At 40.0% G+C, this 11,556-nt stretch overlaps 2 protein-coding genes across 3 annotated transcripts in view; one reads left to right on the top strand and one right to left on the bottom strand.

Annotated features, from left to right (window-relative positions):
- The window catches only part of LOC107186624 (major royal jelly protein 1), a 37,985-nt gene continuing 26,429 nt past the window's right edge, over window positions 1-11,556 (bottom strand). The window contains exons 2-5 of one of the 2 annotated variants that reach the window (XM_015574519.1): window positions 3,071-3,159; window positions 1,352-1,854; window positions 482-896; window positions 1-299 (exon numbers count right to left, since the gene is read on the bottom strand). In XM_015574519.1, coding sequence (XP_015430005.1) covers window positions 67-299; window positions 482-896; window positions 1,352-1,828 — 1,125 coding nt within the window. In that variant the 5' untranslated portion in view covers window positions 1,829-1,854; window positions 3,071-3,159 and the 3' untranslated portion in view covers window positions 1-66. Of the gene's footprint in view, window positions 300-481; window positions 897-1,351; window positions 1,855-2,186; window positions 2,206-3,070; window positions 3,160-11,556 lie in introns of those variants that run through there. The other variant, XM_015574520.1, reaches the window with a different exon arrangement.
- On the top strand, window positions 3,269-6,514 carry LOC107186623 (protein yellow-like). Its single transcript, XM_015574518.1, has 3 exons — window positions 3,269-3,571; window positions 3,872-4,127; window positions 5,838-6,514. Exons 1-3 carry the CDS (start codon window positions 3,309-3,311, stop codon window positions 6,459-6,461), a joined length of 1,143 nt encoding a protein of 380 aa, XP_015430004.1. The 5' UTR covers window positions 3,269-3,308; the 3' UTR covers window positions 6,462-6,514.

The following is an 11,556-nucleotide window of genomic DNA, read 5'->3' as shown; positions in this document are numbered from 1 at the left end:
GGTTCAGAAAAATTTCCCTAAAAAATATCCAACTCAAACTTGCTTCGAGTGATTTCTTTGGATCATTCAGTACTGATCGTCGCAGGAGTTCATCAGAGGATGCAGGGAGACTGACGCGCCGGAACAGCTGACGGCGTTGCTGATGTAATCGTGGAAGTTGCTCTCGATCACCCACATGAGTCTCTTGTAGCCAGGAACGACTTGTGTCGGCAGTCTGTACTCGCTGCCCTTCTGAACCAATAGGAAGTTGTCCCGTACGAAGGGGGTTTCCGTGTTCCACATGTAAACGTCAGAGTCACCTGAAAACCAGATTCAAACCATTCACCGACTAATCAGAAAATTAAATTTTAGTCACGAATTATCGTGAAGTCTAAACGTTCCGAAAAATATTTACAATTATAATCAACGTATTATTTCCATGGAAACTAGACCTAAAAATTCTGAATGTTAAACAAATTTATGATAAAAACAGTCTTTTTACCCTTCATTCTGAAGAAAATGGCGGACCCATTATCCGTGCCCAAGATCACGATCTTGTTTTTCTTCAAGCCAACTTCCACCACGGATCCGTTAGGGTTCCCAGCTCGAAGGTTGGTGGCCTTGATCGCGAAGATTCTGCTCGAGCCCAGATAGCTGAAATAAAGCACCTGGGTGCCGCAACTTTTCCTGATCAGCGATAGATACAGGGCGTCCTTCTTCTCCGCGGATTTGACGACTGCTCGCGGTAGAACCACGCGATAGCCCCTGTCAGCGGTCACGTTGTAAACGATAATCGCTCTGGTGGCAGCGTCGGAAACGTAGACGTACACCTGGCCGTCCTCAGCGTAGTCGACGGCCAAGTATTGCAAACGGGAGGAAACGTCCGTCAGCGTGCTCAGGTCGATCACTTTCACAACCTGAAATTGTATTCGAGTTAGAATCAATCCCAAACTTTAACTCTGCATACGTTGCATAAACTTCCAGGGTATAGGATCAACATCCAGGAATTTACAAAAGTATCTATAGTTCAATTGGGCCAGGTTGTGCAGAAGTCTACCAACCCTCAAAATGACCACAAATTACTTAAACACACTTCTAATCCCACAATTTTGTGATCTTTATTTTGCAAAAAATCACCAACCCATAGAACAACTTTTACATTAAACAATTATTGAAACACATAGAAAATTAAAAATATTATTAATTATGCTATTCACTGTTAAATAAGTAAACAAGAAATGAAATATACCCAATAGAAATAACGCTAGTTTCTCTAAATTAAAATCGTCAAACTAAATTTACTTGGGTTCAGATCATTGAGGGTTGGTAGTCTTCTGGATAATTTGGCCCAATTATTATGTCTTCTACGTACCTTTCCGCTCTTCACGTCGATTCCAACCACCTTAGGAGGACACCTACGTACAGGTTGCTCCAGAGTGTTGACGATACCAACATCCAGGACCCATAGGACGTCTTGCATGTCCAGGACAATGTCGACGACGCTTTGTAGCGCCTGGCAGTTTCCTTCCTCCTGGATCGCCCAGCAAGGGAACGGAGCGACTTTTGGGCTACAGTCGGTCGATTTCAACGAAACTACGCCCAGAGTGAACGGTACACCAGGTTTGTAGCGAGGCATCGCGAGGATCGCTTGGTCCTTGTACACCTGCATCCTCGTTGCGATCACGTTCTTGGTGATGTAGCGACCGCTGGTCTCGTAGATGTTCTTCGTGCTTTGACAGGGCCATTCGAGGCTTCGTCCAGATAAAGTCACCGAAAGATCTCGCAGCGATTGGTTCGCGTGCGCTACCGATAGGACGGTTAGGAGGCAGACGCTTAGGAACCACTTCATTTTGCTAGTCTACGTCACTTGGGCGACTGTGAATCGGAAATATTTCGTTGTGAAAATGGTGGCTTGATATTCTGGGACGTTATTAGTTACAGCAGACGATATACCACGAAAGTAATATCAGATAATAACGTCAGATTAATATTGACAAGTTGGAATGAAGTTTCAGTGAACTAACACTCTGGTACTTGTAATTGCAATGAATAGGAAACTCTAGTATGTTTAACAAAAACTGTATGGTGTAATTCGTGTAGAATAATATTGTCTCTGGATCGATATTCCAGAAGAATCTTATTGTCAGTAGATTAATGTTACCGAAAAACGATGGAAGCTCGTAATGAAGACAAGTAAGACGACTTACAGTTGAGGACTGATGAACACGGTCAAGTATGCGGTCCTTATATTCGACTTAACGCTTATATACATACGTCGATTCACAATTTCTCGATCATATACGGACTTGTGTATTTATGAAGTGACGGTCTCTTCTGTCGCAACACTTTCGCCAATGCAAGGCTGCGCGAGGTCCGGAAGACAACACGGAAATTGTACTTTCGGTGCAATTGTTTGGCAAATTATCGAAGTGTCAGGAAGTTTCTGTTTGTATTCAATAACAAGGTCCTTCCGTAAATTCTTAGAGCGTCATATGACACATTAGTTGATACAAATTAATCTTATGACCAGTTTAATCATTTTTATTACTATTATCGGTTAGAGTTGGGCAAAATTATTATCTAAATAAATAGTTTCGAATGAAAGATAAACAAGTACTTCGTCACTTTCAATTGGTTAAACGTGGAAATTTCAATAAGAAATTAATACTTCTTGAATGAGTCGACAATTGGTGACCAATTATGTATTTAATTTCATTAACTGTTTAAAGGTAAAGACGACGTTCTTAGATACTCTTCGATTTATTCGATTAAAATTCTGCTTAATTCTGTTATCGATAGTAAATAAATAAAGAAAAATATTTCTGTCAATAATCACATAAAGGAAAGAACGCTTGACAAAAATTAGTAACAATTAATGTAACAGTGCAAAGAAAGTTACAAATATGTATTGCTAGAGTACAGTAGATGGTTTCTTTTCGGAATAATATAATATAAAAAGTTATTGGATAAAATTTTATTTATCGAAGATAAGGTTTAGATAACTCTTTGTTGATTCAAAGAAATTCACAATCTATGCTAGCCTGAAAAAATTTTTCATTTAAAAAAAAATTCATTTTTTAATCGAACTTACTCATCCCGACGAAAGTTGTGTCTTTTCTCGAAGCCTCCAACGTCCATAACGACGTCAATCGACATCAGAATACGGAAGGAACGGTCACTCTGCTGGAACAATAAATATTTTGGTAAACTCGAGGATTTCGTAACTCGAGGAACGTAGAGGCTCCATATATAATCGGTAGGATCCCGAAGATGTCACAGTACAGTCGTTCTTCATCGACAACGATTTCTCTTGCAATTAATTTCGTGACATGTTTCTCAAGAGGAAGCATCTTGCTACGTTCGTGGCGACAATTTCCATCGTCGTTGCGTACGCGTTCGCCAACGAGGAGGTCCTAGTGTTAGAAGATGGACCGGTACAGACGTCGAACATCAAATGGACAGGTGGATCGTTCGAGTGGCCATGTCCCACAACGAAAAATATGTTCAAGAATAGCGGACGATACAATTCGAAGAACATCATCGCCACCAGGACTGCCATCTACAAAGACGACGCCATTGTGGCGCTACCCAGGTACGAAGAAAAATTGGAATTCGAAAAGAAACAACATTTAAATTGAAAGTTAATTTAAATATGACGAGTAGACTGCTGTGGTTCTGCGAATTTACAATTTTCGATAGTAATATATGAAAAATCAAATTTGATAGAATTATGTTTCCTGTATTATTTCTTTCCTCCAGTCTGTAAGAATCAAATAACAGGAAACAAGGTTACCCAATCTATGCCCTAAAATCAGCAAAGTTTCTTTTCCTGGATTGTTCCATTTTTCTGTTTCGACGAATATTTAATTTTGTATTCTGATTTTTAATGTAGATTCAAGCCTGGAGTACCAGCGACCCTGGCGAAAATTTCCCTGAAGGACCCAGCTTGCCAGGCAAACCTGGTTCCCTATCCTTGTTGGTCAGTCCAAGAAGAAGGAACCTGCAGTGCACTGCAAAACGCAGTCGATCTTTACCTGGATCCACAAAATATCCTTTGGGTGCTTGACACCGGAGTGGTGAACACATTAACGGAGCCAGAGAGGAAATGTCCACCGAAGGTCCTTGCCTTTAACGTCATGACAGGAAAGGTGAGTGCCTTGTTCGTTAATACAATATAAAATTATCGAAAATATATTTAACAATAAATATACACTGTCATAAAATCATTTTAATTATACTAACTACCATATTCGAGAGTTTGAAATATTTTTAACGTATCTATTAGAGAGAAAATGGCCATTTTGGATTTAACTATACCAAAGTTTTTTTTAAATGTTATAAATTATTATACACTGTAAACGTAAGTATGTGCAATAACAAATTTCATTGAGTGTAATACCATTGCTCGACCATCGGAAATTTGTCTCGTGCGTTTGCTACGGAAAAATGGCCATTTCACGGTGAGCGCGATCCAGTAATCGATCCCGAAGAACCGGTACGAGATAACAACTGTTGACGAGTGTCATTTAGTAACAGATATATATTACTGCGTTATGTTGCAACCGTTGCACAATGTGAATTTCAAATGATCAGAGACCGACACGTCAAAGACCGACCGGGACGGTAATGTGCTAGCATCGAACGTGAGCTACCGTTCGACCGTAAAAGTCACGTGGTTGGTTCAATAAGGAATAGCTTTTTTTATCCTTTCACCCGGCGTACGTGAAACATTTTTCCGCCGTTGAATTACAGACGCGAATTAACCGTGCTCGTTATCTCAATCGTTCTTGGATACTCTGGGGCCATTTGAATAATGGACACGTATTCCCAGTGGCTCACTAAGTTCATTTCCAAGTTAATTTACGCCCCATAATCATGTGAATCGCATTTATTTACATTACTCGCGCACCCCATAAAATGTCTTTCTCGATATCGAAGTTACTTCTTTCACGATTATGCTTCCGGTGCCATTTTTAGAACGATTTTTCAAGTAATCTCCAAATTCTGTTAATTTGTATTTTTTTTATCAAATATTTTAAAATCATTATTAGACTCAACTTTATACAGATTTTTAGAAAATCGTATTTGCAATAAGCGTATCAAGCCTGCATTAATTCTTGTGGACTCCATAAACGATTCAACTCGATAGTTCCTTAGAACGTTCACAAAATGTCTGAACTTAAAAATTAGTCGAAAATGGTACCTTGCCAGTCGAGGGACAATAATCAAGTCATTACTGTATTCCACATTCCGCGAATCACATCCGTCCCACGGTCCCCACGTCTGGACTAGAGATGCCGTGCAAAATCACCAACAGTGATTTATCACAGTGATTGCCGAATCACGATCACGGTCGTGATTTAACTTCATTCACGACCGTGATTGCGATTCTTTTTCATCTCGACTGAATTTGCTCACTGCGATCGTAAGTCCTTGATCATTAAACAGAAAAACGTATTCAATATGATTTTACGATGAATTACGTTACCATTTGTGTTTTTAAAAATCCGTAGAAAGAATAAGAAATTCTAAAAGAATAATTTGCTAGGTAACGTGTAGATTATAATTTATAACTTATTCATTATTCTCCATTGTTCCTAATTATTCACCGTCACTAATATAAAATATACGGTTATGTGTCGCGTGTAAAAAAAAACTGTTAGGTTTCTCGACCAATGAAAAACGATCACGAAAAATCCCGAATCACTGTGAAAAATCACCGTGATTGGGAACGAACGTGATCGAGAATCACTCGTGATTCACAAATAGCTGTTCGCGCGATCTCTAGTCTGGACTAATTCAGTTGCACCCTTCGTGATCGCAGAAATCACTCACGTCCCCCCTCATTTCTGCCGCAGCTGGTGAAGACAGTGGAATTGGCCGGGCTAACCAGTCCGATGTCGCGTCTCCAATACGTGGTCTCGGACTACAGCCCGGACGGACGGGTGTTCATCTACGTGTCCGACGCTGCCACAAGAGCGATCCTTGTCTACGATGTCACGTCCGGCCGCGGTTATCGCGTCGTCTTGCCACAGGCCGTCACCATTGGCTGCACGCGCCGGGACGTTTTGTACCTAGGCCTTCTCCGACGTTCCGACGGAAGCACGTGCTTGGTCTTCACCTACTTGAGCGGCAGCCGTTTATTCTCCGTTCGAACGGAGCACTTGCGAAATGGCTCCGCAAACGGGCGTATCCACGATCTTGGACCGAAACCGAGGAAAATGGTAATTTTGGGCACGGACAATGGCAGCGCTCTGTTCTTCCGTTACGAGGGGGAATCGGACGTGTACAGATGGGACGCCACAAATCCGTTCGACGCCCAATGCTTCCAATTGGTCTACACAAGCACCGAGTGCTCCCTTGCTACTCATGTCGTCGCCGATTACAGGCGAGGCAGAATGCGCGTGCTCGAATCGAACTTTCCCGATTACATGCAGGGAACCGTTGGATGCGGGGCTGATCAAGCACTCAGTCTTATGTAATTAATAGATCGACGATGGTGTGTTGTTTGCGTGACGATAAAAGTGATTTTTGGAACGGAACCGGTATTTTGATCTTACCCCCGTTTTCATTTCCTGTTGTATCCTCGACGTCCTGATCGTGGTTGTTCGGTCACCTATCGTGGCTTTAGTGGACAATCAGTTTCTTATCCTTTATTTATTATATGAAAGTGTATATTTAGATGTAGAAATTGTATCCATATCTGATTTCAATCGAGGGGCTTGTGAGGAGGACGATTCTTGGATCCTTTACTACCAAAAACGGTCTATGTTGTTATATACTTCGACCGAAAAATCGATGAATTCTTCGGAATCCAGCTTCGTCGAAGTTTTTGTCTGACAGGAAAAAGCTCGTTTCACAGATTGACGAGGTTCGTTTTTCGTTACAAGCCCCTACGTCATCCAGAATCCCTGATATTCAGGATGTGTCTAGGGCAGCGAGTTCGACTCCCGATCGACGACACGATAAACCCATTGGCGCGTCGGTTTTTGCTGATTTCTACGCCACTGTGGTCGACCAGTTCTATAAATCAAGATGCAAATCGTTTCGTGATGTTGGCCGTGTTGGCCGTGCACACAGAGGGAACCTAACCGGGGTGACGAAAAAAAAAAAAAGAGGGAACCTTTCTCTCTTACAATCACTCGTTCAAACGGCGCTCGATCGCGATTAGTCGGCGTCGCTCGGTACGTGAAACACTCCCGTTTCAATTCACTGGAACGTTAAACAATGGAGGGGAAAAAAAAAAAAGAATCGATGGGAATATGTAATTTTCCGTTTTTCGGGGGTACGATATACGCCAGAAGGGTGCGATAGTAGGTCACAGTAGAGTAAACACCATTTTTACGGTAATTTGTGTATAAGAATATATAATTTCGAAGTATCATTCTATGGATGTTGTTTCTTGTTTCACTTGAATATAAACTGTCGATTCGTGGATTACAAATTTCGCAGCAGTAGATCATAGTGTTCTCGATCGTTTAGCGTTTCTTCGACTACAATATCCGCATTCTCCTTCTTCTGTAACTTTCTAACTTTTAAACGATACCAGAGTAGTTACATGTGCTTTTTTCGATATTTTTTGAAGAACGACATTTTCATCCGTGTCACATTTCTTCGAGACGAAGCAACGGGGCTCTCTATGAAAAACGATATACGAGATCGAATTTGGTTCTCGGATCACCGTAACTTGGATCGATGAAAGCGCAAGAATATCCTGTTACATCTCTAATACCCCTATTCGTCTCTCTCATTATTCATTTGTCGTATTAATTACCGCGTAAAAACAGTCGGAGCGCAATGAATTCTGAGTAGAATTTATTGTTCCTTTCGACAAGAAACGCGAGCTCGATGAGATTGGAACATTAGAACGTTATCCCTTTATCATGTGTAATAAATATATAAGTGGATTAAGTAAAGTGGTATAAACTTAGGTGAATACTCCCCTTAAACGTACAAGTATATCCGGTTTGAGTGTATACACGCTTTTATTTCCCGAACTATTGAAAATGCGAAAAAACGTTTCATATAAAAGTTGTTCAAATTTATGAAGTAAATTTAATAGAATTTAAAAAAATTACACTGTTATCAAAATCTCTGTGAATAACAGTTAAAAAAAATTCAAGTTTTATTAACTTTGCTCCATAAAATCAAACAACTGTTATATGAAACATTTTTTCGCATTTTCAATAGTTAAAGACATAAAAGAGTGTAAACATTTAAAGTGGACATACTGTATAACTAACTCGATTCACTGGAAAACAGTGAACACTCGAAGGAACTGTCAGACTCGAATTGAACTGAGATTTCAAAACGATTGTAATTAAAAAGGGAACGTTATGCGTCATCTATATCAATCACGCGACATCGCCTAGTTTTTCACGGAACTAACCCTATTCCGTGTTGTATGGGAACAATCGAACATACGACTTCGTTTAATTAGCCTTTTGCAACGTGTCGATGTTGGGCGTTCACTGTCGCTGACGAAACGTGTCCCTAGTGTGTATGAAAGAAAAAGAAAAAGATTGTTGGTTACTGGTAGATTACGGCGGTAAAGGTCGTAGCCGTAGCTCGAGCGACGCCGCGATTTACGATGGTCAATTAGGTGACCACAGCGGCGTTGAATTTTAATATGGTTGATCGTTCAACGTAATTGTTATGTTAAATGAAGCGACGGATGATTAGACACGTTGGCAGACCATGTAATGTTGACGCTAGATTAATAACGATTGGCCTTCCGAAGGTGAATGGCATGGATATGATTACGGTGACCAAAAGTGGGGTTATGTTTGGCCTGTAGCGAAAATGGCGTCGAAAATGGAACCACTAACTTCAGGATGATGTCTCGATCATTGTAAATATACGTTTAAGAATTACACCAGTTAATTCATTGCTATAGTTAACTTGTTGTTAGCAGTAAACCCACTAACTGCATTTGCCCAGTACAGTGGACGCCTACTTTATCACATTAGTGACAATATTTTGAACATTTCTTGACGATCGACAGTACAAACCATCTTTAAATGACATCCAAACATTAAAAAACGTGAGCAAACACACTGTTCGTAAAAAAAAATGAAAATATATCAAAAAATGTATTAAATAGTCTTAAAATGACTTGTTTTTTGATTTCACAAAAAAAAATGTTGTACAAGATACCACAAAGTTGCAATGAGCGGGTTAATTGAATATTTTTTCGACTACCTTGTTAGTCGAGTGACCGTTTATGTTAATGTACGAGTTCGTTATACGATTACGGTGGCTAGAAAGGCGGAAGATTGTGTTGAAATTTACTGTACGTATACGTATCTGGTAATCCAAGGCGGTCCTGTTACGTTTATAAACTAATGTTTATTTATCGCCAAATTTCATTCACCTGATTTAGTTCTAACGATGTGGCTGACTGTTTGTTACAGATCGAAAGAACTCGAACCATGTAAACTGTACTCCACTTTCCCCTGCTTCCCTGAAGTTGGTTCAGGCGTGATTTATGCCTGTTGTTCACCGCCATTGTCGATCACGATCGCCCCCGCCATTTGCAAGTGTACACTGTAATTTCGCGTGCGACCAGGAAAGGCTTTCCGTCGATTTTTAAACACTAATGTTCTTCATTCAGAACCTATAAATTTCTATCAATCACTGTCAAACCAAAGTGAAGAACAAAAAAAAAATTCGTAAATTTCCTACATTATACACAAGAAATAGAAGGAACATAAGTTTCCATTATTGTAGACTTCTGAAAAGTTTCGTTTACGATTCAACTTTTAAAACCGTTTGAATTTGGCGCCATTCTGATGTTTCCTTACAACAGAGGAATTCATAAAAGGTTACCCGCACAATTTTTGCTATCAATTTTTAAGGTGAAGGATATGAATGTTTGTGTATTTATATTATAAATAATTCAAGATTTTCGTCTAGTAGATTGCAAATAGAAATACTGTAGTATTTACTTCATGTGGGAGAGTTCGATGCATGGTAAAGCGTCGACTCACATGGAAGTTGAGTAACTGATTAGTACAAGAAAGGAAAACAAGTATCAACTAAGAGAAACACAAAAAGTTTTCTGAACATAGTTTAACAGTTTACGTGTCATCTAACCGACCGACTAACATTTTTCGAAGTGTTCTCAGCTCACACGCGACACTAAAGCATCTGATACAAGGCCTGCGTGCAAACGTATCGGTTCTAATTTTTGACCGTGAATTTATTCGAGCGTGCAATGTATCCACTTTGTACCATCGATCGAGTCACAACGAACCCGACAATGTGTCGTTTTCCGAAATCTTGATCGACCAGCAATATCAACACGGGAGTCTGTTAAGCGAAACATTATGTCTTGTAAATTGAATTAGTTCCCCCTGATACCCGATACGAGAACACAGTAAAATTTTTTTTTTTCACAAGTATCGGTTGAAAACCGTGAAGCCATCCGCAACTTGAACACTAAGACTAATTAACTTCGATGCGTACCATTGATTACGCGATGATTAATTGTACCTCGTTTTTCGAAACGCCGTGCTTTCACGCTGATGGTTCAATAAACACGACGTCGATCGTCTGTCCGGTTCAAGTCACACGAGGTGTTTCTGTTTTTCTAACAACGTACGTGTGGTATTTTGATTTATCAATTGTTTCATCAGAGACCGTATAATATAAATATAAATAATACGTAACGTAATATATGCCCCTAATGGGACAGGAAGAGGAAAAAATGCAGTTAAATCATTCTATATTCCGAGTTACATCACCCGGTTTTATGTAACATAACCTCAATAAAACATGTGTAAAAATTATGTTTACACAAAGTATGTGTAAAAATTGTATAACTCTGGGAAGGAAGGGGAGTGCAAAATCCAATTTTTTTCTTGTAGGGTGGGGCAAACGCCACTTTTTAAAATTGTTATCTAGATAACAAATTTCGAATAACAAATAAAAGATAAAAAAAACAGAACTTCGCCATTTTTAATAGCATAACCATGAAAATTTCAATTTTTACAACGACACAATACTTCTTCTCGAATGAGTAGACATTTGGCAAAGAATTATTTCATTTCATTAACTGTTCAAAGGTCAGGATAATGATTCCATATACTGCTGCCTTTCACAAATGAAATTGTGCCCAGCTCTGGTTAACGGTTACGTTATTCACGAAGAAACGAGGAGTCTAAACACGGTGTTCCGAAAAAACGTTTCGACGGTATTACGATATTCCGAACGCAAGTACGCAATTCCATAGTTTCACGCGGTTTAGATCGGACGGAACGCGAACACGCAGGAAGGTTCACAAGAACCAAGAACCCGCTTGCAGCGAGCAGACCAATTTAACGAGAAACACCGAGATCGCTGGGAGCCGATTACGTAAAACGGCTAAACGTTCACGATGATGTGTTTCTATGTCGAATTCAATTTTTGTTTCCCTTCAGCGGCGGTGCACGTAGGTACGACATATCTGGAGTATAATGTCCGGCTTGGAAAGTTCGATTCGCGACCGCTCGAGCGTGCACGACATTGTCGTGCCATATTTACCTTTTAATGGCTCTCGTCGTTGAGTTGCGAGGCCCACTGATAAGCGACATCGTG

This window comes from Dufourea novaeangliae, unplaced genomic scaffold (genome assembly GCF_001272555.1).
Source record: "Dufourea novaeangliae isolate 0120121106 unplaced genomic scaffold, ASM127255v1 scaffold65, whole genome shotgun sequence".
Lineage (NCBI taxonomy): Eukaryota > Metazoa > Arthropoda > Insecta > Hymenoptera > Halictidae > Dufourea > Dufourea novaeangliae.
The sequence above is the reverse complement of the archived record's forward strand: the minus strand, read 5'-3'. Positions and strand labels throughout refer to the sequence as shown.

Coding starts and splice junctions, on each gene's coding strand:
- LOC107186623 (XM_015574518.1), top strand. CDS start 3,309: ATGTTTCTCAAGAGGAAGCATCTTGCTACGTTCGTGGCGACAATTTCC. Junction 3,572..3,871: donor GCCATTGTGGCGCTACCCAG/GTACGAAGAAAA, acceptor TTTTTAATGTAG/ATTCAAGCCTGGAGTACCAG. Junction 4,128..5,837: donor TTAACGTCATGACAGGAAAG/GTGAGTGCCTTG, acceptor TTTCTGCCGCAG/CTGGTGAAGACAGTGGAATT.